Source organism: Rhincodon typus, chromosome 2 (assembly GCF_021869965.1).
Source record: "Rhincodon typus isolate 14 chromosome 2, sRhiTyp1.1, whole genome shotgun sequence".
NCBI lineage: Eukaryota > Metazoa > Chordata > Chondrichthyes > Orectolobiformes > Rhincodontidae > Rhincodon > Rhincodon typus.
This window is the reverse complement of record NC_063333.1, coordinates 49,002,508-49,003,882: the sequence shown is the minus strand read 5'-3', so window position 1 is coordinate 49,003,882 and position 1,375 is coordinate 49,002,508. Positions and strand designations below refer to the sequence as shown.

Genomic DNA, 1,375 nt, shown 5'->3' with positions numbered 1-1,375 from the left:
CTGTCTCTTCTCTTCATGTGTTTAGCTGTTGGTATATTTGTTTTTCATTTTTCAGTTATCAAGAAGGCTGGTGGATAATCAAGACTGTGTTGATGCCCTAATAAAATCAGAGAGAATAGTTTGGGCTAGAGAAAAATCTAATCTACAGAAGGCCTTAAATCTGGCAGAGGCTGAACTATCTAAAATGAAGGCAGAAGCCAGAAGTGATTCTTTACACACAGAGTTGCTTGGATCAATTTCTGAAACTGTTGCAGTAAAGGTAAGTTACTTGAAAGTGCATGTTGTTTTGACTACAGTTTGTTATACTTAACTTGCATATAACATTACATAATAGACATAACTATGTTTTATTGTAGATTTGCATTTGTAATATATGTAAAGAGTCACAACGTAAACTTGAAGAGCTTAAAGATTGTCCTGGGGTCTCAGTTCTATATTGCCTTGTGAAAATAGATTAATGTGTAACTGAAAGGAAACGAACTAGAAATGAGATGCGGCATTTTAACAGGAACTTTTCTTTTTGAAAACTCTTTTAGAGAATTTATGGGAAGTATCTGCGGGCAGAAGGGTTCCGAAAAGCTCTAATTTATCAAAAGAAATATTTGTTACTCCTCCTCGGCGGATTTCAAGAATGTGAGCAAGCAACGCTTTCGTTTATAGCTCGATTGGGAGGTCACCCGTCTTGTACCGATTTACAGGTTATTACCCGTCGTTCCAGAGGTTTTACCAGATTCCGCTCGGTGGTTAGGGTTTCCATAGCAGTCTCAAGGTGAGCAATTGAAATTTGCAATGGAGTTACGGATTTAGGAATCTTATCCTCGACAGTTTCAATCAGTATTAATTCAGTTTATCAAGGACAAGAGCACAAGGCACATAACTTCAGTCCTGTTTAGGAAATGTTACCTAAAAGACACAGTGAACATTAATATGTAAGAGATGATCTAAAGGTGACATTAAGGCATTTGCTGTATCTTGGAATCCCTCAATGTTCATTTGTTTGCAGCTATTGTATAAATCGGTAAGTTATACGTCAACCATAGCTTAAGAACTAGCACTAACAAATTAAAACAAATAGTTTTGGTGTTTGGGATGTTATTTTTTCTCTCATTGGGTATTACTTCTGTAAATGATGAAATAAAGCCTCCTCCAACCATCAAAATGTACAAAACAACTAAAGTAGTTAGGTCATCTATCTATGTAATTTGTCAGATTCCTTCTGTACCGTGCCAAATATGAAAAATGTACCATTTGCCAGAACTGAAAATCTTAGCAGCTCACTCGCAAATGCACATAAAAATCATACATAATTTGCTGCTACTTGTTTCAATCCATTATGATCAGTGACACTAATTTTGTATAAATGAGATCTGTTTAG

General features: G+C 35.7%; 1 protein-coding gene across 1 annotated transcript; it reads left to right on the top strand.

Annotated features, from left to right (window-relative positions):
- The first annotated feature begins 57 nt into the window (after window positions 1-57).
- Window positions 58-1,027, top strand: LOC125486997 (A-kinase anchor protein 9-like). Its single transcript, XM_048616740.1, has 2 exons — window positions 58-259; window positions 537-1,027. The coding sequence occupies exons 1-2, from the start codon at window positions 185-187 to the stop codon at window positions 771-773; spliced, it is 312 nt and encodes a 103-aa protein (XP_048472697.1). The 5' UTR covers window positions 58-184; the 3' UTR covers window positions 774-1,027.
- The last annotated feature ends 348 nt before the right edge of the window (window positions 1,028-1,375 follow it).